The sequence below is a fragment of the Mesoplodon densirostris genome, chromosome 3 (assembly GCF_025265405.1).
Source record: "Mesoplodon densirostris isolate mMesDen1 chromosome 3, mMesDen1 primary haplotype, whole genome shotgun sequence".
In the NCBI taxonomy this organism is placed as follows: Eukaryota; Metazoa; Chordata; class Mammalia; order Artiodactyla; family Ziphiidae; genus Mesoplodon; species Mesoplodon densirostris.
The window spans coordinates 143,470,391-143,492,002 of NC_082663.1; the positions used below are offsets into that span (position 1 = coordinate 143,470,391).

Here is a 21,612-nt window from a genome sequence, read left to right on the forward strand (position 1 = left end):
GCTCGCCGCAACTAGAGAAAAGCCCTCACGCAGCAATGAAGACCCAACACAGACAAAAATAATTAAATTAAATTAAATTAAATTAAAAATTAAAAAAAATCAGTAGCCCTGAAAAAATTATTAAAAAAAGAGTCATGCACACAGTACCACAAAAACACACGATCACACAGAATACCATTACACGAGCTTACAATTAGGAAACCACAAAGACATTCAGCCACACGGACAGTCACACAACCACCCATAGTCAACAGCCCCACAACGTCACAGAAACAGTCAGCCCCATTCACATATAGATACACAGTTACTCAGGCTCAATCAACCGCACAGAATCACAAAGCATAGGGAACCACACCAAGTCACAGTCACATGTGGCTAGCAAGCTTCCTGGGACAGACTGGCAGACAGCTTGGGCTGAGATCGCCCACCAGAGCCCACCTCCTCCTCCCACACAGAGTACCCCCATTAAAGGAGACCTTGAGGTCTGGTCTCCTGGGTACTAGGTAGGACTCATTTTTCTCGTGCCTCAGTTGTCTACTTTAACTCCAGACTCTGCCCTCGCCCCCTACCACCAGGAGTGGGCCGAGCTCCCTCCCAGGGCCAATCAGAGCAGGAATACAGCTGGCCAATCGAGTTGGCGCACTCGCCTTCCGCCCCCTTCCCTCTTCCGCCCCTTAAAGGGGTTAAGGTGCCTCGGCTTGGGCGTGCCTGCTTACACCGGCAAGGCTGCCGTGGCCCCTTTAAAAGGCAGAGCCTTGAAAGAGCGGAGTCTTAGGACGAACCAATGACAAGCCCCACTTGGCCTCTTCCCCGCCCGCCCCCTCCGGAGGTCAAAAGCCTTGGTCAGTAGCACTGTGGCCTGTGCGGTGAGCCCGGGGGCTCCAGGTAAGGACTGGCTATAGGGGCGAAGGGCGCAAAGGGCCGGGGGAGCAAGTCCGCTCAGACGCCTCCATTCCTCCAGGTCGGCCTTGGTTGTTCCGCTCGCCAGCTCGCTGCCCACATGGCCCTGAGAGGCGTCTATAGGCGGCTACTGAGCCGCGGACCCAGCCTGCGAGTCCTTCGTTCATGGAGCTCGGCGGCGACGCAGACCGGTCAGTGCCGGACCGGGGGTGGGATTGGGAGGGAGAAACTTGAGGCTCGGGGACTCTCCCGGGGTGATTTTCCCGTCCTGTGTTTGCAGAAAAAGGCGGGAAGACCCAGAGCCGATCAGCCAAGTGTAAGGACCCCTTGTCGCGCCGTGTGTCTGCGGCCCTTGTCCAACTGTCTGTCTGTCCCGGATGGGCTCTGTCCCGGAATCCGAGGGCTGCCCAGGCGGGGAGGCAGGGCCGCTGAGGCAGTGAGTTTCCCCGAGAAAGGCCACTTTGTCAGTCCTGTTTGCAGCCCACGTTTTTTGGGAGCGAAATGGGGCTTGAGGGATGGGGCTGATGATTCTGGGGGAGGGGAGGGTGTGGTGGTCGGGTGGGCAGGGATGAGCCCCACCTCCTCCAACTCTGCCCAGCCTCGCGGCCCGAGTTTGACTGGAGGGACCCACTGTTGCTGGAGGAGCAGCTGACAGCAGATGAGGTCCTCATCAGGGACACCTTCCGCACCTACTGCCAGGAGCGCCTCATGCCCCGCATCCTGCTGGCCAATCGCAACGAAGGTGCCCAGGCAGGCGGGTGGGCACCCTGGAGCTCCCGCTGCCACCTGAACCACACTCTCCACCATTCACACCAGCTCTGCCTGCTCTAGCTGGGCCTTAGGGCACCTCTGGCCCTGGGTTGGGGCTCCAGTGGGCCAAGGCTGAAGTTGGGCATCTGTCCCTTTGCAGTTTTTCACCGGGAGATCATCTCAGAGATGGGGGAGCTGGGTGTGCTGGGCCCCACCATCAAAGGTAGGGACAAATTTCTCTCCACACTCTGCAGCCCCCACTGTGTCCTGAAAAGCCCCTTCCTTTCCTTGAGCCTAGTTTCCCAGTCTGTAAAGAGAGGATGTTAATCCCTCTGTCTGAAGTGGCTGTGGGGATGAAACCCTCAAGTAAGGGCCAGCTTGGTACCCTCTCCTTGGGTGCCCCTATGTAGCTCTGTCTCTTGGGTCCCAGGAGTCACTGATCTCAGCTGGGCAGGGCTTTGTCCCCCATTGCCCTATTTCTCCCCTCCCCCCGCCCACCCACCAGGGTATGGCTGTGCTGGAGTCTCATCTGTGGCCTATGGGCTCCTGGCCCGAGAGCTGGAGCGAGTGGACAGCGGCTACAGGTCAGCAATGAGTGTCCAGTCCTCCCTTGTCATGCACCCTATCTATGCTTACGGCAGCGAGGAGCAGCAACAGAAGTACCTGCCGCGGCTGGGTGAGCAGCTGCCTGTGGAGCCTGGTGGAAGGGAGGCAGTCCCAATGGTCTGAAACTCAGGGGCGGGGCTGTCCCCAGGCCTGCCTTCTGTCCTCACCCCAAGGATATTACCAGTGGCCACTCAGGCCCCCTGCCAGACCCTGGGCTTCACCCCCACATCTGATTCTTCTAAGTCTTTTTTTTTTTCCTAGATCCCTCTTAACTCTGTCCCTTCCTCACCACCATCAGATCCCCCGTGATTTGCTTTCTGTACTCCCCTTCCAGTCCAAAGTTTAAAGTCTTAACTTCCTAACTGGGTCCACAAAACCCCACATGAGCAGGCCTCTGCTGATCTTTCCACCTCATCTCTGGCCACTGCCTTGATTGCTCCTTCCCAGCCACACTCAACTACTTGGAACTCTCAGTTGTACCACTAAGCCTTTGCACATCCTGCTCCCTCTATCAGGACTGCTCTTCACACTTTTCCTGCTTAACTCCTTTTCACTGCCCTTCAAGACAGTTTAGCCCACCCTTTCCTGACTTGTATTGGGCCTCACCCCATCATGGCATTGTGACTATGGCCTGGGTGAGACCTGTCCCCCCACCACCTGGGAGTACTGTGAGGGCAGGGCTGGATCTGCCTTCGCCTGGCTCAGTGGAGAGGCTGACAATTTTCAGTAGAGGAAATGAATGGGGGAGAGGCAGCCTCGTGACCCTGTCTCATGCCTGCAGCCAAGGGGGAGCTCCTGGGCTGCTTTGGGCTCACAGAGCCTAACCATGGGAGTGACCCCGGCAGCATGGAGACCAGAGCCCACCAGAACCCGTCCGGCAGGAGCTACACCCTCAATGGGGCCAAGACCTGGTGAGGGGCCTGGGCGCCTCAGGCAGGTGGGCAAGGGCAGTGGGTGACGGCCAGACGCCTCACTGCCTGTCCTGCCTCCAGGATTACCAACTCACCTGTGGCCGACCTGTTTGTAGTGTGGGCTCGGTGCGAAGATAGTTGCATTCGGGGCTTCCTGTTGGAGAAGGGGATGCGGGGCCTCTCGGCCCCCAAGATTGAGGGAAAGTTCTCTCTGCGGGCCTCGGCCACGGGTATGATTATCATGGATGATGTGGAAGTGCCAGAGGAGAATGTGCTGCCCAAGGCGTCTGGTCTGGCGGTAAGCAGCAGCCACCTTGGGAACTGGCCTCAGGTCACCTGCTGGTTCGCTTTTCTTGGGCAGGTACCATGCTAGAGACCCAGCTGGGGAACAGTCACACATGGAGTTCACACAGTAGTGATTTGGAGAGGCTCTGCCTGGCTCACTGATGTGCAGAAGCTGCCCCATTTTGGTGACCATCTCACTCATGCTGGCTCTGCCCAGTACATATAGGCCTGAACGAGCTTAATCCTTTGATGCATGTGCATCTTCCTGTCTCCTTACATCAACCCCAGGTCTGAGTATCCAATCCAGACCCTGGGCTGGGTAGAACTGTATGCAAACCAAGAGTGAGCAGTGAGCAAGACCTTGTGTACATGAGCTTTGGTGTCAGGGCCGTGTGTGACTTAAACAGTTGCCCTGAGTCCCCCTTGTTTACACTGACTGCATGTCTTGAGTGTCTGGGGAGGGGGCCTCCCCCCTACTTAAAAGTTAGTTCTGCGCAGGCCTCTCATCTCCTCTTGGTGGGGCTGAGGCCCCCTCTGAACCCTGCAGGGTCCCTTCGGCTGCCTAAACAATGCCCGCTATGGCATCACCTGGGGTGTGCTTGGAGCTGCTGAGTTCTGTTTGCACACGGCCCGGCAGTACACCCTGGACAGGTGTGTAGGGGCTGCCATGAGAACTCCTGGGGGAGTGCGTGGGGGCTTGGGTTCCCTCTCTTACCCCCCCACCCCTGGCCCCCACCCACGAGACCTAAGTTCCCTGCTCTGTGAAATGGCCGAGGGAGTCCTTCTGAGCAGTGAGGGGCTCCGTCAACAACAGGGCCAGAGTGAGCTGCATGGGGGCTCAGGCAGCATGGGAAGGCCCTGGGACAGGACTGGAGAGTGGGCCCTCCTTGTACTTACCCTGACCCTGACCACATAGGATCCAGTTTGGTGTCCCACTGGCCAAGAACCAACTGATTCAGAAGAAGCTGGCGGACATGCTCACCGAGATCACGCTGGGCCTTCATGCCTGCCTGCAGCTCGGCCGCTTGAAGGATCAAGACAAGTAGGGGCTGTGTGTTTGGGGAGGAAGCGGGAGGCAGCTGTGGTGGGAGGACCCAGTGCCCCTTCTGGGCATGGTGGCAGCTGGCCCTGGAGAGAGCGCTCCTTCCTGCCTGGTGGCCCCTTGGGACCCATCCCTTCCTGCCTCTCCCTCATTAGGAGCTGTGTCTGTTGCTGTGACGGTAACCCTCCTCCCCAGCTGGGTTTGTCCAGGGTGTAGGGATGCCTGGATGCCCAAAGCAGGGTCAGTTCTTTATAATCCAATGCTCGTTACATGTCTGTGCTGTTCCCAGGGCCACCCCGGAAATGATCTCCCTGCTGAAGAGGAATAACTGTGGGAAGGCCCTGGACATTGCCCGCCAGGCCCGAGACATGCTGGGAGGGAATGGGATTTCTGATGAGTATCACGTGATCCGGCATGCCATGAACCTGGAGGCCGTGAACACCTATGAAGGTGGGGGCCGGATCCCTGGGGTGGGGTTCACAGTGGCCTCATGTCTGAGGAAGAGGACAGCAGACCCAAGTCCTACTCCCAGCTGTCACCAGTCGGCAGCATGACCTGGGGCAAGTCCCACCCTGTGTCCCTCATCTGGAGTGGCCCATACTGGGACCGTGGAAGTAAACCTTCCCAGTCCTTTCCTCCGTTATGCTCCAGGGGAGGGATGTTCCCAAGCCTGCTTACGGCTTCCTCAGGCATTCCCAGAGCGGGGCATTAATGCCCAGCGAGCTGGTGGATGCAAGGTAGTGAGAGTGCAGCTACACACAGGAATCACCACTCCATTTTATGTGAGAAAAAAAGAGAAAAGGTAAATCATTTGCAGGCTGTGGTGTTTGCACCTGACAACTAGTTGTGACTCACATGGGGCCCAGAACCCCTTGCCTCATGGGAAGACAGACATAGAAAAAGATAATTAAAAAGAAAAGAGATGTGGGGAATTCCCTGGCGGTCCAGTGGTTAGGACTCAGCCTTTTCACTGCGGTGGCCTGGGTTCAATCCCTGGTTGGGGAACTAAAACCCCACAAGCCGTGGTGCGGCCAAAAAAAAAAAAAGAAAAGAGGTGTACAATTTCAGTGTGAGTCACGCAGAACTAGAGGAGCTGTAACAGGCACTCAATCTCTTAGGGAGAAAGTGGGACCATGTTAAGCCTTGAGGGAGGTGTAGGAGCTCCCTGGGCAGAGATGGTGAAATAGCATCCATGTGGTATTCTGGATGGGACATTCCAGGAACAGCAAGAAGGAGGGCTGGGGGTGGGGGGTTTCTACAGGCATGACAGTGACCCGGAGGACAAGCAGAGGGCACCTTCAGATAGTTTTATGCAGGGGAGGGACAGGGTGAGATTTGCACTTTAGGAAGAAAATAGAATTATTTTGCTCCATAAAAGGGAGGCCATAATCTCTGCCTTCCACCTCTGGAAGCTGAGGAAGAGCAAATGAGAACACTGAGGGCTGTAAAGTATTACTTAGACATGTGGATGTGGGATGGGATGTGGAATGTAGGGCGTGGGGCGGTGGCTCTAGGATGGGGGATCATCTGGGACAGGCAACTAATTGTCTGATGTTTGCTTTCCCATTCCTCCTGTGAGTGAGAAAGGGCCTGATCCATTTCTGCAGAGCTCATCAGCTCTTTCCACCTCTGTGGGAAGAAAGCATGGCTGGGTTGAAAATCAACTGTTTAATCAACCGTGTGGGGTTGGGGTCGGGTGAATCGGGGAGCACCAAAGCTTGGCCCATGGTGGGGGCTGGACTCGCTGCAGTTTTGGGCCTGGCACAAGGAGCTTTGGGTTGGTTGGTTGGTCGGTTTTTGCCAAGATGCATTACAGAACTCTGAAAAACAATTTTCTCGGCATGGCCAGAATGGTGGCCTCTGAGCCTTCCCTTGGTGGCTGTCACTAAGGGGGCTCTCCTGGCAGCTGTCAGCATTCGCTGTCTTTGTGGGTCTGTTCTCCTTCCAAAGTAAAAGTAGTAGCCTGTGGGGAGACATGAAGATTGACTTTAAAGGGAAGTTGTGAGCTGTTAAGACTCCAAACCAACTCTGCATTTATCTTGCCCAGGCACTCATGACATCCATGCTCTGATCCTCGGAAGGGCAATCACAGGGATCCAGGCGTTCACAGCCAGCAAGTGAACCCACTTCACCTGGGAGCCCGGATGGTACCAAACCCCTTCCCAGGGAGATACTGCGCTCTGAGCTTAGTCAGGGAGGTGGCAGATGGAGCCATTTCTTCTGGTGGGAAGTGAGAGACGCTGATTTTTAAATATCAAAATTTCCCTTTTGAAGTCATTCAAATGTGTTCCTTAAAAAGAAGATGGGACTGTCTGTACTGAGTTTCTCAATCCAGTTTTAACTGTGGATGGGAACAGACTCCACTCACCTTGGAACAGAAGCTCCCTTTGACAGGGGAGCAGGGAGAGGGAAGGAGAGTGACACGGAAGCAACTTGTGAGACCCACCTGGTGTCTGACGACGCAAACTACCCCCTCCACACAGCAAGAGTTTACTCTGCGCCCTCTGACCCTCCCATCTTAGGGTAAGTGCCTTATGCTGGACGTTGGAGCAGAGTGAGGGGGAAAGAGAATAATAAAGAGCCAGCATGTCTGAGCCCACAGTGTCGGACCACAGTTACTTGTGACCACCCGAGAAGTTATTTCAGTCACAGGAGAAAGGAACATGTGTCGGGGCTGTGAAGCGCGCTGGGACCTGGTGGGGATTTCCCCCGCCCCAGAGTGATCCATGCCTGAGTCTTGGGCTCGGCTGTAATAAATAAACCTGGTTAGGCACTGCCAGGGCTCAGGGCTGAGGGCAGAGGGGATTTTGTCCTTTCTGTCACCACAGAGCTGACGCACAGTGTGGGAAATAACGGTCCAGCTTCTCAGTTCGGACTCACCACATTACAGGAGAGCGCAGGGCCACAAGTGGGATGGCAAGAGCCCCAGGGCTTTTGCAGAAATAGTGGCCCCTGTGGGGTTTAGGGCCCGGTGGTGCTAATGTCCTTGTTCTCTGTTGACAAATCTGACTTTACTTTCATCTTAGCTGCTACAACTCTCGTTCCTCCGGCGGCACCCATGTGCATTCGTGAGTTCAGTCATACCTCAGGCTGGCCGCACAGGTCTTTGTACATGGTCTCCACGGTGTGGCATACTTCTTTGAGCTCTGTTTCCAGGTGACTGATCTTTGCCATTTTTTGGGTGAACTCTTGGAGCTTTTCCTGAATGATCTTGTTGTGGTGATTATAAATCTGATACATCCTCTCCTCTAGCTTCTCTGTCAGGTCTGAAACCTTTGAAAGAATAAGATATGTTCTTGGAAAGTCAAACAAGAAGCATCACAAGACATTTGTTCTAGCTGGCTCTTTAAGATTTCTGCAATTTATCTTATAAAAGTGGTAAAAACAACTCCTGTGACTGGAGGTGAAATTGCCTATATGTTAAGTTTTTCTTTTTAAAAAGCAAGGTGCGGGCTTCCCTGGTGGCGCAGTGGTTGAGAATCCGCCTGCTGATGCAGGGGACACGGGTTCGTGCCCCGGTCTGGGAAGATCCCACATGCCGCGGAGCGGCTAGGCCCGTGAGCCATGGCCGCTGAGCCTGCGCGTCCAGAGCCTGTGCTCCGCAATGGGAGAGGCCACAACAGTGAGAGGCCCGCGTACCGCAAAAAAAAAAAAAAAAAAAAAAAAAAAAAAAAAAGCAAGGTGCGAGAATTCCCCAGTGGTCCAGTGGTAAAGAATCCACCTTCCAATGCAGGGGATGCGGGCTCAATCCCTGGTCGGGGAACTAAGATCCCACATGCCGTGGGGCAACTAAGCCCGTGTGCCACAACTACTGAGCTCCCACACCTCAACTAGAGAGCCAGCGTGCTGCAGAGCCCACACACCACAACTAGAGAGAGGAAAACCCGCACACCACAGCTAGAGAGAAGACTGCGCACCGCAACCAGAGAGAAACCTGAGCAGACCGCGTGCCGTAACTAAAAAGATCCCGCATGCCTCAGCAAAGATCCCGTGTGCCATGACTAAGACCCAACGCAGCCAAAAAAAAAAAGGAAAATAAATAAATAAAATAAATATTAAAAAAAAACAAGGTGCAAAATTATGTGTATAGTATAAGCTCAACCAGGTTAGGAGGAAAGTACATAGAACAGAGACTGGAAGAAAACATACAACAAAGTGGCTTCTGGGTGGTGGTATCATAAGGGTGTTTTTATATTTTTTCTGCTATGTTATATTTTTCTCTACTCTCTAAATTTTCTATGTACAAGGTAGGTAGGGATGGTGGGGGGCAGGGAAAAAAGTCAGCCTGTCATTGAGAGATGACATGTGGAATCCACAAGCTGTCCAGCTCATAGGACCCATTACGCATTCTGAAGAAGCATCGGCGGGGACAACCATTAACACCAGACCTGAACATAACATCAGGCTTTGTTAGATATAAGTCCCAGCCATGTCCAGGGACCTCCACTCTCCTGTCACAAATCATTCGACTTCTGGAGGACAAATGGGTGTGACAATGCAGGTTATGCCTCAATGCCTTCCTGCCACAGCCATTAGTCCTGGCATGAAGTAAGGGCTTGGGCTGTGGGTGCAGATGAACCTTGGCTTCTTATCCTCGTTCTCTCACTTGGGAAAATTTTTTCCCATCTACAAAATGGGTCCAATCTCTTCTTTGCAGGATTGTTGTAAGAGTGAAATGAGGTATTGCATGCAAATTGCCTAGCACCATGCTGGGAACATAACTGCGGTTCATTCTCTGCCCTTTCACTTTTTTTTTTTTTTTTTTTTTTGGCGGTACGCAGGCCTCTCACTGTTGTGGCCTCTCCCGTTGCAGAGCACAGGCTCCGGACGCGCAGGCCCAGCGGCCATGGCTCACAGGCCCAGCTGCTCCGCGGCATGTGGGACCCTCCTGGACCGGGGTGCGAACCCATGTCCCCTGCATCGGCAGGAGGACTCCCAACCACTGCGCCACCAGGGAAGCCCCCCCTTTCACTTTTTACATAAAGAACCCCCTCCCCTTTCACTGGGGCTTGGCAGTATGTAGGGGGAAATCCGTCACCTTGATCCTGAGGCTGTCTCTGAAGTTGGTCATGAGGGCATGGTCCTTCTGCCTGCTCTCGTTGATGTTTTCGATCAGCTCCTGGGCCCTCTTCTTCAGGATGTCGATGCTCGAGTCCAGAGAGGAGAAGTAGGGTCCTGACTTCCCTTCTAGCATCATCAGGTGGTGGTTGGCACTGGAGGTGGCGATAGAGGGGCTAGAAACCTGACTTCTGAAAGTATAGGAAACTGAGATCAGCGCCAAACTCTGTTGACAGTGGCTGATCTGAATTAGCTCTGTGGTGGGAGGAGAACCTGTGTTGTGTGTCTCTCGTGGGTGACACTTGTTTATTTCATTCACACATACACCCCCACCCCACCCCTGAGAGGCAGGGATGGCATCCCATCTTATAACTGTGAAAACAGACCCAGGAGCACAAACAAAATTTGCCCAAGGTTCCAGAACAAGAAGATCTGCCTGACTGCAAAGCCCACAGTCGTTTTATTACAGCAACTTGTTGCTTTGAAATGAGTATCAATAATATTAAAAATAGTTTAGATGCTTTCTTAGATGATCTTCCTGTCACCAGCCTGCTGAATCCCTTTCCATCCCTTTCTAAACCTACTTAGTGATGCTCATAGCAGCATGCAGACCACCTGGGGCTAGTACCTGCATGTCTCTGCTCCCATCAGGTAAGGTGGCCTGTCAAGAGGTAGTTATGGGGGGCTTCCCTGGTGGCGCAGTGGTTAAGAATCCGCCTGCCAATGCAGGGGACACGGGTTTGAGCCCTGGTCTGGGAAGATCCCACATGCCGCGGAGCAACAAAGCCCGTGTGCCACAACTACTGAAGCCCGCACGCCTAGAGCCCGTGCTCCGCAATGAGAAGACACGGCAATGAGAAGCCCACGCACTGCAACGAAGAGTAGCCCCCACTCGCCGCAACTAGAGAAAGCCCGCGCGCAGCAGCGAGGACCCAACACAGCCAAAAATAAATAAATAAAATAACAAAAAAAAGAGGTAATTATGTTAAAAAATAAAAATGTAAAAAACACCCCTCAAAAGAGTTATGTTTGTCCCACACTGTACACATGACTATAATTATGCAATTCATTAAATATCATGTTAGCTAGTGACATGTGAAAAAGGGACAGGTGTCTAATAAAGCTAAATGGAATGAATAAAGGTGACCCTAATAAAACATAACTATTAAATCAAGTGTGGGGGAGACAGCTATATATTGGGACCAAGAACATAAAAATCTAGAAGGATTCTGCGTACAGATCGCTTTGTCAAGTCCTGTAAGTTTTTGCTCTGCCATAAAAACACAAAAGTGGAAATTGTGGGTAATGCATTATGAATGAGGTTTATGCAAAAAAAAGAAAAATGTTGCAATCTGATCAGCAGACCCATTGGTGTTTTAAATTAAGCTAAAATGTTTAAGGTAAGTTGTTTTTTTTTTTTTTGGCCATTTCTTTGCTTTATCTGCCACGCACCATGCTAAACTACATGCCTCATCTTGCTGCATCCTCACGACCACGCTTTGGGGTCTATCCCCATCATCTTTACCTCATAGCTGAGGACACAGGCTCAGCGTGGTTGTGTCACTTTCTCAGGATCACCAGCCAGTCTGTGCAGAGCTGGGTGTGGCGCCCAGTTGGCCTGACCCCCAGCCTGTGTCCTTCTTCCCCCAAAGTTCTCAGTTTCCTCCTCGCCCCCTGAGGTGCTTCCAGCTCCGAATGGCTGACTCGGAGGTGCCAACACAGCAGTTCCTCAACACACCAGTTCACACACAACCATAAAGTCAGCCATGACTGCAAGCCAGGCAGAGCTACTTAGAAAAACATGTCTTGATCTTTGGATGCTTCCTCCATACAACTATTTTTTTGACTTCTCCCCGACTGCCTGAGCTCTTCATTTTGGCTCAGGATGCAAGCACAGTGAAACCTGGGTGCATGAGAGCCAGACACAAAAGTCCTCAGGCCTGAGATGCTGGCTGTGTCCTTGTCCTCGTGTATTCCTTACCAGAAGTTTTCTTGCCCCTGGGCCTTTGCATTTGCTCTCTGACTGTGAGACCTAGCCCTGACCACTGCATCTCAAAGCCGCCTATGACCTATGCTTGTCACTGTTCACACCCTTATCTCCCCAGTTATCTCTGCATTCCCAGCATCCAGGACATAGTAAGTCCTCCACTGTTTGCTGAATGAGGGAAGGATACTGATCTAGTCCTCCCTCCTCTGGCTTCACACAAAGCATGCAAGTTCATCTGCCTCTAAAGCCAGACACTTGTGTTCAGTGCATTTGTCAAGATGAGAAAGTGTGCCTCTGATCAAGGCAGACATTTTATAGCAAAGCCTTATATCAGCTAGAAAACAACAGACCAACTAAAGTCTCCCTGGGCATTCTTGTTAAAACAACGTTTTGCTGTCCCCGGTACCTACCTCTCATGGGAAGAATAATAAAAGTGCATCAAATAGATGAATGAATGACTAGCAAGGGCTTTCATTACCATCCATGCTTTCATGTCTCCCAAACTTCTTTTTTTTTTAAATAAATGTATTTATTTTATTTTTGGCTGTGTTGGGTCTTCTTTGCTGCACGTGGGCTTTCTCTAATTGCGGCAAGCGGGGGCTAATCTTCGTTGCATTGCGCAGGCTTCTCGTTGTGGTGGCTTCTCTTGTTGCGGAGCACAGGCTCTAGATGCATGGGCTTCAGTAGTTGTGGCACGCCAGCTTTAGTAGTTGTGGCTTGCAGGCTCTAAAGCGCAGGCTCAGTAGTTGTGGCGCATGGGCTTAATTACTCTGTGGCATGTGGGATCTTCCCGGACCAGGGCTCGAACCCGTGTCCCCTGCATTGGCAGGCGGATTCTTAACCACTGTGCCACCAGGGAAGCCCTCTCGCAAACTTCGGAGCTCCCAACAAGGTACCTGACTATCCCCAGGCCCATTCCATTTGGCTGTCCCAGAGGCATTTCAAACTCCTCTAATTTGCACACCAGGGACTTCCCTGGTGGTCCAGTGGTTAAGACTCCATGCTTCCAGGACTTCCCTGGTGGCGCAGTGGTTAAGAATCTGCCTGCCAATGCAGGGGACACGGGTGTGAGCTCTGGTCTGGGAAGATCCCACATGCCGCAGAGCAACTAAGCTCATGCACCACAACTACTGAAGCCCGCACACCTAGAGCCTGTGCTCCCCAACAAGAGAAGCCACCACAGTGAGAAGCCCACGCACCGCAATGAAGAGTAGCCCCTGCTCGCCGCAACTAGAGAAAGCCCAAGGGCCAATGCAGCCATAAATAAATAAATAAATTTATTTAAAAAAAAAAAAAAAAGACTCCACGCTTCCAATGCAGGGGATCCCTGGTCGAGGAGCTAAGATCCCACATGCAGGGCAGCGCGGCCAAAAAAAACAACAACAAAAGCTACACACCAGCCCAATGTTGTCCTCCCTCCTCATTTCATTGAATGACACCAAAAGCCACCTGGTTCCCAAGCCAGAAACTTAGCAGTCAGCCTGGAGCCTGGCTTCTCTCTGTCCTTCCAAATCCTGTCACAAAATCCTTTCATTTCCACCTCTTAATTTCTCCCAAATCTATCCTCTCCTCCCCACCCAACCATTCACAACCCCACGCCTATCATTCTCACCTGGGCCCTAGTGACCTTATAACCGCAATCTGATGTCCCATTTCTGCTCCACAGCCTACAAGAGCCCCCACCAGCTGCAGGATCAAGTAAATTCCCTAGCACAGCACACAAGGCTTTCCAGGGCCCTGGCCTCCACCTTCTCTTTTCACCCTCCACTCCCAGCAACCTGAAACCTTCCACAATTTCACCAAACTCATCAGCCTTTGCCTGAAATGATTTTTCCTTTCTGCCAATTTCACGAGGCAACGTTTGGAGCATCCTTACCTCTCCTTTGCTTTCTAATCACAACACTGCCAGTTTGTACACTAGATTCCCCCCAGGCGCCATGCACACTCTGGGCAGGGGCTGCATTGCCTTCATTCCAAAGGCATCACAACTATTTGCTGAATACCTAAATGAATGAACTGCTGCTGAAGCCAGAGCCAGATGTAACATTCTTGCTCTTAAGCCACTTTGCACCCAAAGTTGCTTTGTTGTCCCAACAGTATAGGATTCAGAAATTAAAATAAATGATAGAACCAGGTGCTTCTTTTTGCATAATTGCTCACAATCTGCTTGAGCTGCTAACTGTTCAGAGTTGCTCCTTTTTCAAGCTCAAGGGATAAAGCTGGAACTGGTCTTTGTGGCAGCTACACAAATGGTGAAAAATCAATGGAATTCAGCTCACTCAAATTTCGTTATGGGACAAAGGCCTGCATCAGATGTCTGCAGAGAGCTTCTTGATTTTTCCCAACCTCTCCTTTGGGGATTTATTCCTTTCCATTTCATTTTTCTTAATACTCAGCAGCGGCATATTAATCAGGATGCTAATGAATCATAGGCTTCCCTGGGCCTGCATTCACCAATTAACTTTAATAAACAAAATGCACCGTGTCCTCTCCACCGGCTTCCCCCCATTCCCGGGCCTGCCTCTGTTGCCCAACCCTGGATGGAGGCCAGGGAATGGAAGTCAGCTCAACACAGTAGGCCACGTGTGCAGGGGGTAGGGCAGTGGGCGGTCGGGATGGGGGCTGTGAACACATCCCTCCGCTCATCTATGATGGTCTGTCCTTCTAAGGAGTACCTAATTCGGCTTTGAGGATTAGGACCTAGCTCCCGAGAAGAGCTCAGGCTGGCAGGGGGCCCGGGAACTGCGGAGGAAATGGGTTTAAGCGAAGAGACCATCTGTTCGCTCCAGGTAAAGCTGTGATTGGCAGGCGTGTGAGCCAGAGCCAGAGCCACCCGCTGGTGGGGCCCTCCCTCCATGGCCTCTAACAGATATACAAGTAAACAATCCGCCAGCCACTTATGACCACCGCAGGCGGCAGTCCCAGGAGGGGAGGAAAGCTAATCAAACATTCAAGGAGGAACACAACAGAATCTTTGGCGCTTAGGCAAAACGATGTTTTGCTGAAGTACAGCCAGGAAGGGGGAAGGTTTGAATCGAAGCTGAGGAGCCCATTCCTTTCCCCCTCTGCTCTTCTCGCCCGAAATGTGCTCACATTTTAATCATGTCACTGAGAGTCTGCTGCTGGATCTATTAACTGGTCCTTGCACTGGTTCTAATCCATCTGCTTCTCAGCCCAAAACTCTTTTGTTGGAACTCCTCGAAGTCTCTCAATGATTTGCAATTTTCTGTGTCTCCTCACCACTTAGATCCCAGTCTAAACATACTATTTGCAGGAAGGTGTTATCAAACTACTTCAGTTATTATTTACTTCTTTTTTTTCTGGTCTCCAATTGACTGCACACACCTGGAAACCATCCCGCCCTGCGGTCTGGTTTACAACTGAGGAATCTGGGAGGCAAGAGGAAGCTGGCTTTGTGCGTGGTGCGGTCCTCAGGCGCCCTGTCCCGAGCCTCATTCTATCGCCAGGTGAGCTCCTTCACTGAAGCAGCACCATCTCCAGCCCCTGGCCGCCCCCCCCAAACCCTGAATTCTGCATCAGAAAGTCCAACCCCTATCTTGGACGCATTCATGTTTATTTCTCTGGTCACCTCAGACTCAACAAGGGCAAAATACAACTTGTGCTTCTGCCAGCTGGAAACTGCCCCAAGCCAGAAAGCGGGGAGCGGTAGTGGCAGGGGAAGCCTTGTAGTGTTCTTTGTAGTGTTTGCCAATTTCCATGGTGCAGAGACTCCCACTATAGCCAATTTCAAGCTACTAACATGAAGTTGCTAAATGCCAGGTTGGGAAGTGATGTGTAGAACTGGCTCTTGCGGGCAGGAGCGGGCTCCAGCACACCGCAGCTGGGAGACATCCTCAGCTCATCACCTTCCTCATGCCTCACTAAATGACCCCGCTCTTCTCTCCATCTGCCCTGCTAGATGCCACCCCTGAAGAAGCCTCCCACCTATCTCCCAGGTCCACTCATGTCCCCTCCCACCCATTCCTCACAGAGCAGGTGGTGTCTTTTTATAACAGGAACCTGAGCATGTTACTTCTATGACCCAGCCATTCCCCACCTAGGTATCTACCCAAGAGAAATGAAAACTTGTACATGGGTGTTCATAGCAGCATTACTCACAAGAGCCAAAGAGCAGAAACAATGCAAATTTCCACCAGCTGACGAATGGATAAATAAAACGTGGTACATCCATAATATAGAATATTATTCAGCCACACAGAGGAATGAAGTTCTGATACATGTTACAACAACATAGATGAACCCTGAACACATTATGCTCAGTGAAAGAAGCCAGTCACAAAGGACCACATAATTGTATGATTCTACTTATATGAAATATCCAGCAGAGGCAAATCTGTAGAGACAGAAAGTAGAGTTGTGGTTGCCAGGGACCGGGAAGGACGCAGGGACTGGGAGGTCATGGTTAAGGGGTCAAAGGATTATTTCAGGGCAATGAAAATGTTAAAAAGTTGACTGTGGTAATGGTTGCAGAGCTCTGTGAATGTACTAAAAACAGTTGAACTGTACATTTTAAGTAAGTGAAGTGCATGGTAAATGAATTATATCTCAATAAAGCTGTTACCAAAAAAAAAAAAAAAAAATCCTTAGGATCAAGTCCACAGCCGACAAAATGCCCTGCGACCTAGCCTGTGCTGAGTCCCCCTCTGGCACTCACTCCCCTGCCCACAAAGGAAACATTTTCCTAGCTGCCTGCCCTCCTCCGTGTCAGTACTTGTTCAGTATATGCCTCTCCTGTCAGATGGAAGCACTGGGAGTGTATGAGCATCTGTCAGTGTACCCCGGGTGCCACCGCTGCCAATCACAATGCCTACCATGCTGGCCTCCCCACTGTTCTGTGAACACACCAGGCCTGCTCCTGCCTCAGGGACTTGGTACTTGCAGCTCCCTCTGCCTGGAATGTTTGGGGTCCTGGGCGCCTCCTGGCTGGCTCCTCCTCATGTGACCTCCTTAGAGATCTCCAGCTACTCTAAACTCCCTGTCACTCTAGTTGCTCCTTCTCTGTTTTGTTTCTTCACAGCACTTGCCACCAAGTGAAATCACATTTAAAAAAAAATTATCTACCTTTTAGAAAGGCAGCTTGGCAATAGACCCAGGATAGCCAACACAATATTAAAGAAGAATGAAGTTGGAAGACTGATGCTACTTGATTTCAAGACTTACTATAAAGCTGCAGCGATCCAGATAGTGTGGTACCGGTGAAAGAATAGAAAATAGGTCAGTGGAACAGAATAGAGAGCCCAGAAATAGACCCACACATATATAGTCAACTATCTTTGACAAAGGAACAAAGAAAATTCAGTGAAGAAAGGAGAGTCTTTTCAACAAATGGTGTTGGAACAACTGGACATCCACATGCAAAAAAAGTGAAGTTGGACACAGATCTTGCACCTTTCACAAAATTTTTCTCAAAATAGATATCATAGCCCTAAATTAAAACACAAAACTATAAAACTCCTAGAAGATATCATAGGAGAAAATCTAGATGGCTTTGGGTTTGGTGGTGACTTCTTAGATACAATATCAAAAGAAAAAATTGGTTAGTTGGACTTTATTAAAATTTAAAACTTCTACTCTGCAAAAGACACCATTAAGAGAATGAAAAGACAGGTCGCAGATTGGGGGCAAATCTTTACAAAACACAAATCAGATAAAGGACTGACACCCAAAATATATAAAAAACTCTTGAAACTCAGCAATAAGAAAACAAAAAATCCAATTTAAAAATAAGCAAAAGACCTGAACAGATACCTCACCAAAAAAGATATACAGATGTCAAACAAGCATATGAAAAGATGTTCAACTTCATACTTCGTAAAGAAGTTGCAAATCAACACAACGATACCACTACTGCCTGTTAGAGTGGGGAAAATCCAAGACACCGACAACCCAAAATGCTGGTGAGGATGTGGAGAAACAGGAACTCTCATTCACTGAAGACAGGAATGTAAAATGGTTCAGCCACTTTGGAAGACATTTTGGTAGTTTCTTACAAAACTAAAAATACTCTTACCATATGATCTAACAATTGTGCTCCTTGGTATTTACCCAAAGGAGCTGAAAATTTACATCCACACAAAAACTGCACATGAATGTTTATAGCAACTTTATTCATAATTCTAAAACTTGGAAGCAACCAAGATGTCCTTCAATAGGTGAGTAGATAAATAAACTGGGGTACATTGTATAAATTACTAAGTGTGTATTACTAAGTGAAAGAAAGTCAGCTCCAAGAGAGCAGGAATTCTGATTTGTTCACTGTTGTATCCCCAGCATCTAAAACAGTGTTTGGGTAAAGAAGACCCTTGATAAATACTTGGTGAATAAATGTGCAAGACAACAATGTCTTTTTAAAGTTATCCATGACACTGCTCTTTCTCTCACTCCAACATCGAATCCCCTAGCAGTTTATGTTAGTTCTATCTTCTTAAATCTATCCAGAATCTGACCACTTCTCATCACCTGCATGGATCCACCCTGGGTCAAGTTAGGGTCTTCTTGCACATAAATTATTCCAATTGCCTCATCACTGGCCTCCCTGCTTCCAATCCCGCCCTCAATAATCTATTCTCTACACAGCAGCTAGAGGGAGCCTTTTAGTCCAGAGGACTACAAACTTCTATAAAGGGCCAGATAGGAAGTCTTCTGCTTTGCAGGCCATATAGTCTCAGGTGCAAAAATTCACCTCTGCAGAAGCAACCCTGTTATAATAAAACTTTATTAACAATAGTCCTCACCCTGCTGTAGTCACTTCCTGTCACTCCTCTATTCCAAATCTTTTCATGGGTAATTATCATTCAAAGTCCCATTACCTGTCTGACTGTATCTCTTACTATCTCCCTCTTACTCATGCTGCTCCAGCACAGTCCTCCCTCCGGGACTTTGCAGCTGCTGTTTCTCTGCCTGGAGTGTAGTCCTCCTTACCCTCATGGTTCACTTGTCACCTCCTCAGTGAAGCCTTTCCTGACCCTCTGATCTAAACTGGCCACCTGGACCACCTAGAGGGGTGGGATAGGGAGGGTGGGAAGGAGACGCAAGAGGGAGGAGATATGGTGATATATGTATATGTATAACTGATTCACTTTGTTATAAAGCAGAAACTAACACACCATTGTAAAACAATTATACTCCAATAAAGATGTTAAAAAAAAAAAAGAGCAGCTTCTAAGATCACTAGAGTCTGGTGGGTCTAGGAACATGAGCCCTGTTGGTTTTCAGAGTTAGATATTTGGGGAGCTTATCTTTCCAATGTATGTCTTAAAAGTTGACATGGGGCTTCCCTGGTGGCGCAGTGAGAGGCCCGCGTACTGCAAAAAAAAAAAAAAAGTTGAAATGCCTGAGGAGTGGGTTTGAACCCTTCAGTCCTCAGGGAGAAGCTCCAGGGTTTGAGTTCCCTCCTGCTTGTGGGACACCGCACTGGGGGTAGGGCATATGGTGAGATTGTTTCCTAGCCTTTCCTACCCACTTTGATGTGATTTTCTTCTCATTTGCCTAATGTGTAGTTATTACTCAGCCAGCCTTTAGGTTTTTTTTTTTTTCTGTGGTACGCGGGCCTCTCCTGTTGCGGAGCACAGGCTCCGGACGCGCAGGCTCAGCGGCCATGGCTCACGGGCCCAGCCGCTCTGCGGCATGTGGGATCTTCCCAGACCGGGGCACGAACCTGTGTCCCCTGCATCGGCAGGCGGACTCTCAACCACTGTGCCACCAGGGAAGCCCAGCCTTTAGGTTTTTATAAGAGGAAATTGTTCCATATGTAGCTGTAGACTCTTGGGAGGAGGGGAGTTCACAGGCATCATACTGGGTTGGCCCAAAAGTTCGTTTGGGTTTTTCCTGACCATTTTATGGAACAGTCGGACAAACTTTTTGGCCAACCCAATACACAGCTGTCTTGAACAGGAACTGCTATATGATGTTCTTAAGCAATTTTTTCTTCATTTTCAAATTAACTCCAGGTATCTAAGGGCCTCTTCAAAGCAATACTTGGCTGGATTAATTCAGATTGGCTAATGCATATATATAAAAGTTGTTTCCTAGTTGTTAAAAGCTTATTTTATAATTTAGACTTCGCTGATTTAGACTGGCTTTGTATTAGAATAAACAAAATGTGTTTTATCAACTTAAAAATAAATAAATAAATAAACTGGCCACCTGTCACTCTCTCCCTATTTTTTCCCTCAGAGCACTTAGCATCCCCTGACTACTGCATATTCCCGAGTTTATAGACATTCTCCTAGAATGTCACCTCACTGCTGTGTCCCCAGCACTTCCATTCCAGGCACATGGGAGATGCTGGACGAGTATGTGCAACAAATGCGACAAGAGCAGACACTGGTAGGGTCTTGTGGAAGAAAAGGGTGAATGAGAGGGACTCAGGGGTCTGTTTGGACTCGATGGGCCGGGTTCTTCCTCACCTAGCTGGCCCTCGACCAGCCTCCTCTTCGCGGCTCTCCTCGCCTTGCTGCTGCTCCTGGCTCTCCCCCAACAGCTGTGGCTCCTGGTCCTTGCACTCTACCTGGGGCATGTCCACCTGTGAGCACGGCCAGCGCTTGAGAGGTCGAAGGAGGGCGAGAAGTGGTCAGAGCCCCCTCCTCCCGCCCCTTCAACCCTGGGCACCTCTGTCTGCCGCTGCGGCATGTTGGGGACCCGCAGAAGAGACGGGGGGTGCTGGGACGGGCACCACGAGGACCGCGGGGATCCTGTGCCTGGAGCACAGGAGGACTGAGGTGGGGAGACCTGGAGGGGCTTGGGTGAGGACAGGTGCTCCGGATGGGGTGCTGGGGGGCCTGGGCTAACTGGTGTGCGAGTCGGCTCAAGGCCTTCAAGGAGGGAAAAGAGGTAGGAGAAAAAGAAGAAGAAAAACGGGTGAGGCGCGTGGATGTCTGAGTCTCTCTCTACCCTACTCCTGCCACTCGCCATGCGTGGAAGTCGGTCCTGCCTGGGCTGTCAGCGCGTCAGTCACACAACCAGTCGGTTAGTCAGGGCCCGGTAGGTCAGTCAGGAAATCGGAGCCCAGTCGGGCGAGGAAGGGCCGCGATGGCAGGAGACAATGGGCAGGGCTCGGGTTCGTCGGGGAAGCCCAAGATCGTTGCCATTCCCTGCCCGTCCGCCCGCCGCCCGCCGCCCGCCGCCCGCCGCCCGCGCGAAGGAAACAAGGGCAGCGTACTCCCTGCCGCTCCATTCCGTCTTCTCCCGCCTTCTTGTTCGCGCTCTCTGCGCACGCGCCTGCCCCGCCCCCGGAATGCCCCGCCCCCAAGATGGGCCGCGGTGCGCACTCCTAGCCCCGCCTCTTTCTGGGAACTTGAGCGTGCAGCGGGGTGGGGGCGGCCGTTAAGTGGCGGTTGGGCTGTCTAGGCGCTGCGCGCGCAGCCGGCACCGCCGGGAGGAGCCTGTGGTCGCTGAGCGCGCGTGTGCGCATGTGTGAGGTTCCAGGGCCCAAGGTCAGTAGGGGAATCCTGAGAACCGTGCGTTCATTCCTTACGTTTCCGTTCATCTGCTCTGCGCGGAGAAGTCTTTCCAATAAAAAATTCTGACCTTTGCTGTCCCTTCATTACGGCCTATTGCCCTCAGTGAAAAAGTTTACGCAGTTACCACCTTGAATCAGAGTTTACCTGCACTCCAAAACCAGAAGCTCCTTGAAAGCATGGGGGCCTGGTCCTTAAGAGTTGGGCCCATACCCCTTAATAGTAAGAGTAGTAATAACAATAATGAATTAATAGGGACAACAATAATAGTAATTGGCACACAAGGAGCCACAGACTGGGAGAAAATATTTAACAACTTGTATCCAGCATGTACAAAGACCTCTTGCAACTCAGTGAGACAGAAAAACCCCAGTTAAAAAATGGTCAAAGGGGCTTCCCTGGTGGCGCAGTGGTTGAGGGTCCGCCTGCCGATGCAGGGGACACGGGTTCGTGCCCCGGTCCGGGAAGATCCCACATGCCGCGGAGTGACTGGGCCCGTGAGCCATGGCCGCTGAGCCTGCGCGTCCGGAGCCTGTGCTCCGCAACGGGAGAGGCCACAACAGTGAGAAGCCCGCGTACCGCAAAAAAAAAAAA

The 21,612-nt window shown here is 50.9% G+C and overlaps 2 protein-coding genes across 10 annotated transcripts; one reads left to right on the top strand and one right to left on the bottom strand.

The window, feature by feature from the left end:
- Window positions 1-823: 823 nt before the first annotated feature.
- Window positions 824-7,914, top strand: GCDH (glutaryl-CoA dehydrogenase). 5 transcript variants are annotated; one of them, XR_009531495.1, is made up of 13 exons: window positions 824-885; window positions 962-1,091; window positions 1,181-1,216; window positions 1,499-1,642; window positions 1,811-1,873; window positions 2,156-2,326; window positions 3,038-3,167; window positions 3,249-3,465; window positions 4,000-4,103; window positions 4,369-4,494; window positions 4,784-4,944; window positions 6,542-7,017; window positions 7,521-7,901. XR_009531495.1 is itself a non-coding variant. In XM_060094004.1 (12 exons), exons 2-12 carry the CDS (start codon window positions 1,001-1,003, stop codon window positions 6,613-6,615), a joined length of 1,317 nt encoding a protein of 438 aa, XP_059949987.1. In that variant the 5' UTR covers window positions 824-885; window positions 962-1,000; the 3' UTR covers window positions 6,616-7,913. The 5 variants fall into 5 exon arrangements, 4 of the variants coding, with proteins under 4 accessions (XP_059949987.1, XP_059949988.1, XP_059949986.1 ...); XM_060094004.1 differs by having other exon boundaries at window positions 6,542-7,913; XM_060094005.1 differs by lacking the exon at window positions 1,181-1,216 and having other exon boundaries at window positions 6,542-7,914.
- Window positions 6,148-20,775, bottom strand: SYCE2 (synaptonemal complex central element protein 2). 5 transcript variants are annotated; one of them, XM_060094012.1, is made up of 5 exons: window positions 20,721-20,775; window positions 19,969-20,084; window positions 9,533-9,707; window positions 7,579-7,767; window positions 6,148-6,457 (listed from the first exon to the last, which is right to left on the bottom strand). In XM_060094012.1, exons 1-5 carry the CDS (start codon window positions 20,733-20,735, stop codon window positions 6,404-6,406), a joined length of 549 nt encoding a protein of 182 aa, XP_059949995.1. In that variant the 5' UTR covers window positions 20,736-20,775; the 3' UTR covers window positions 6,148-6,403. The 5 variants fall into 5 exon arrangements, with proteins under 5 accessions (XP_059949995.1, XP_059949993.1, XP_059949994.1 ...); XM_060094010.1 differs by having other exon boundaries at window positions 9,533-9,743; XM_060094011.1 differs by having other exon boundaries at window positions 19,969-20,102; window positions 20,721-20,764.
- Between the last annotated feature and the right edge of the window lie 837 nt (window positions 20,776-21,612).